The sequence below is a fragment of the Colobus angolensis genome, unplaced genomic scaffold, assembly GCF_000951035.1.
Source record: "Colobus angolensis palliatus isolate OR3802 unplaced genomic scaffold, Cang.pa_1.0 Scaffold165, whole genome shotgun sequence".
Lineage (NCBI taxonomy): Eukaryota > Metazoa > Chordata > Mammalia > Primates > Cercopithecidae > Colobus > Colobus angolensis.
In genome coordinates, this window is record NW_012114766.1 from 1,423,040 (window position 1) to 1,426,311 (window position 3,272).

A 3,272-nucleotide genomic window follows, 5' to 3' on the forward strand; every position below is an offset into this window, starting at 1 on the left:
AGCTCAGCACCCAACTGGTTTAATAACGTCTGATCATCCTGCCTCCATTTTCTAGCCTTCAGATTCTCTTTCCAATGCAAGGTTTTTAAAAATGTATCCACTTTGGGCTGGGTGTGGTGGCTCACACCTGTAATCCCAGCACTTTGGGAGACCGAGGCAGGTGGGTCATCTGAGGTCCTGAGGTCAGGAGTTTGAGACCAGACTGGCCAACATGGTGAAACCCCATCTGTATTAAAAATACAAAAGTTATCCAGGTGTGGTGGGGGGTGCCTGTAATCCCAGCTACTTGGGAGGCTGAGGCAGGAGAATCGCTTGAACACAGGAGACGGAGGCTGCAGTGAGCCGAGATCGCGCCACTGCACTCCAGCCTGGGCAACAGAGCAAGACTCCATCTCTCTTCTGAACCTAACGTGATAGAATGAGCGTTTTCCATGATGACGTGACCTGCGTAGAAATGATGCCACACCTGCGTGCTGTCCCATGGGGACACATCTTGCCTAGCTGTATCTCTGCTGCTGGATTTGTTGGTATTTTTATAATCCTGCACTTTTACAAGTATATTCGTGTATGCTGTCTCACTTTCCCCACATTGCATGTTATAGTCTTAGGCTAGATGTCCAGGAACAGATTTGCTTTGTCAACCACAGGACGTGGGCATGGTGAAATGGTAGACCAGAGGCTAATGGGGGAGAACACGCTTGTTGACTTGGGACTTTCTTTTCTTACAGCTGTCTCATATACAAATTACAAGAAAACCCCCCCACCGGTGCCCCCTCGGACCACCTCCAAGCCTCTGATCTCAGTGACGGCGCAGAGCAGCACCGAATCCACCCAGGATGCCTACCAGGACAGCCGCGCACAGAGGATGTCCCCATGGCCCCAGGACAGCCGTGGCCTCTACAACTCCACGGACAGCCTGGACAGCAACAAGGCCATGAACCTCGCCCTGGAGACGGCTGCGGCCCAGCGCCACATGCCCGAGAGCCAGAGCAGCTCCGTGAGGACCAGCGACAAGGCCATCCTGGTGTCCAAGGCGGAGGAACTCCTCAAGAGCCGCTGCTCCTCCATCGGGATTCAGGTAGCCGCTCGTGGCCGCCCATCAGGGCCTTGCTCTACTCTGTCCTGCCAATAGCACAGAATAAGCCAGAACCCAACCAGTGGCCCTGGGTCCTTAGCACTGACCCTAACCCCAGCAGGGCTGTGGAACCTGAGACCAGGGCTGTGCGTTTTCATTGTAGACCTGCCAGCGCGGCGAGTAGACAGGAGACCCCTGAGGTGACGCGGGCCCCGGTCCAGGGCTGAAGGAAAGCCAGGGGTTCCAGCTCCCTGTCCCCTGTCACCCTGAAAATACACTCTGAGCCACGCGTTTTCCAAGGGCCAAAGGCTGCCTAGAGAGTGTGGAGATAACGCTATTTTGATGCTTAAAAGGGGAGGGTTTCTGTTGAAGTCTGATTTTTCAAAAAGCTTCTCAGTATTGTGGCCAAAGAGTTGAGTGGGGGAACCAAAAGGTGTTGGGAATGACGAGGTAAAAGGAAAGGTAGGCCCTCGTCTGTACAGAACCTGGGCGTACTCATAGCAATTTCAGGTACAGGCAGTCCCCTCAGCTGGGGTCACAGATGCTGCATCCGTGGTTTCAGACCACAGATGGTTGACCCAGCGTCCATCCGGGTCCCCAGATGTCTACCCATGATACAGGCGTGGCAGACGGTTCCTTTCCCCCTGAATGGAGAGGTCTGTCCGGCTCCCGCCCACACTGCACCTCCCTCTGCAAGTCCGTTTTAGGTGCAGTACTGTGCACCCAGGGAGGTCAGGAGATTGTCCTGTGATCTGGGTCAGGTAGCCCATCCCTCCAGGATCTGGGAGATGTGGTTGAGCAGGGCTGGATGTCAAGTCCTCTGCCAACACAGCCCACCTCCTGCTTCCTTTTACCCCTGCATTCAGCCTGCGTTCCTCGGAGCTTTGACAATCAGATTCTTGATTGCCGCTGGGGCGGCCCAGGGAGGAGGGTGAGTGGAGCGTGCGTGAGAGCCGGGCCGAGCAGCACCGGTAGCTAGGCATGCGGGCGGAGAGAGTAGGGGAGCCGCCCGCTGGTCCAGGGCCTCCGAACCAGGTCTCCACACTGTGGCTTCATTGTTTTGTTTAGGATTCTGAATTCCCAGAGCATCAGCCATACCCAAGGTCAGATGTAAGTACCGAAATGTGCTCCAAAGCCGCGTCCGCATGACTTTTATTTTCTCTCCCTTTTTGGATGTTTATGCGACTGCTCTTGTCGCCTCTGTCCTGATTCTATATGCCAGGCACTGTGCTGGGTGCTCCCATCCATCCCCTCTTAGATGAGGACAAGGGGCTCACCAGGGTCCATAACCTGCCTGCAGCCCTGGGCCTCACTGGGCCCAGGCACCCGTAAGCAGGAAAGCCAGGGTGCCCTCGCCTGTCTCCGTCTCCAGTAGAGACTGGAGAGGTCCCCAAATTAGCCAGGTGACTTCCCATTGCCAGATACTCCCACCCTCTCTCTTTTCTCCTCAGCTGCCTCCCACAGGTGCCCTCCAGGATGTCCACCCAGCCATGACCGAGGCAGCGCCCACTTCTAAGCACGTGCAGTACCGACTTTATCTGAAATGAGTGGGACATAATTTTGGAAACTCATACAGTTAAGTCAGCACGCTGGGCACAATGCCGCCGCTTCCTGTCCTGCCCACAGCCAGGATCCCACACCCCTCAGTGGTCAGCCCTCTTCCACTCCCAGCTCCCACCCCTGGCATGGCAGCCTCTGCTCAGTACAGGCTTCTCCTCAACCCCCCAGCTTCCCCTGCAAAGCTCAGCCTGCCTTTACGCCTTCCCGGGGGCCTCTCTGGACCCCAGCCCCACACACTGTGTCCCGTGAGGGGGACTGAAGCCCCAGCCTCTTGCCACCCTGCACCCAGCACTGTGCCTGGCACATAGGGAGTGCTCAGTAAATGTTGGGTGAGCGAGTGGACGGATGGGTCGCTGGGTGTGTGCCGGGTGAGGATGGATGCAAAGACAGGAACGAAGGTGGATAACAAAGTCACCTTTCAAGGCAGTAAGAAAAAAAAAAAAAAACGCACAACATCCTGTGTGTTTTCTGTGCATCTTGTGAGCTGGTGACCTCACAGCTATCCAAAGGAAGCGAATTGAAAAGCTATGGAGAAAATGTAGTTGGAGCAGCTCCAGTGTCAGGATAAGGAAAACAGCCAAAGAATTGAAGCCACTGCAGGAGTAAAGGCAAGGAAAAGAAGGAATCAAGTGGATGA

General features: G+C 55.3%; 1 protein-coding gene across 2 annotated transcripts in view; it reads left to right on the forward strand.

The window, feature by feature from the left end:
• DLGAP2 (discs, large (Drosophila) homolog-associated protein 2) overlaps positions 1-3,272 on the forward strand; it is a 194,492-nt gene that overhangs the window by 155,446 nt on the left and 35,774 nt on the right. The window contains exon 7 of one of the 2 annotated variants that reach the window (XM_011937542.1): positions 2,144-2,185. The exons of the other annotated variant lie outside the window; for it this stretch is intronic. Coding sequence (XP_011792932.1) covers positions 2,144-2,185 — 42 coding nt within the window. The remainder of the gene's footprint in view (positions 1-2,143; positions 2,186-3,272) is intronic. 2 annotated transcript variants of the gene reach the window in all.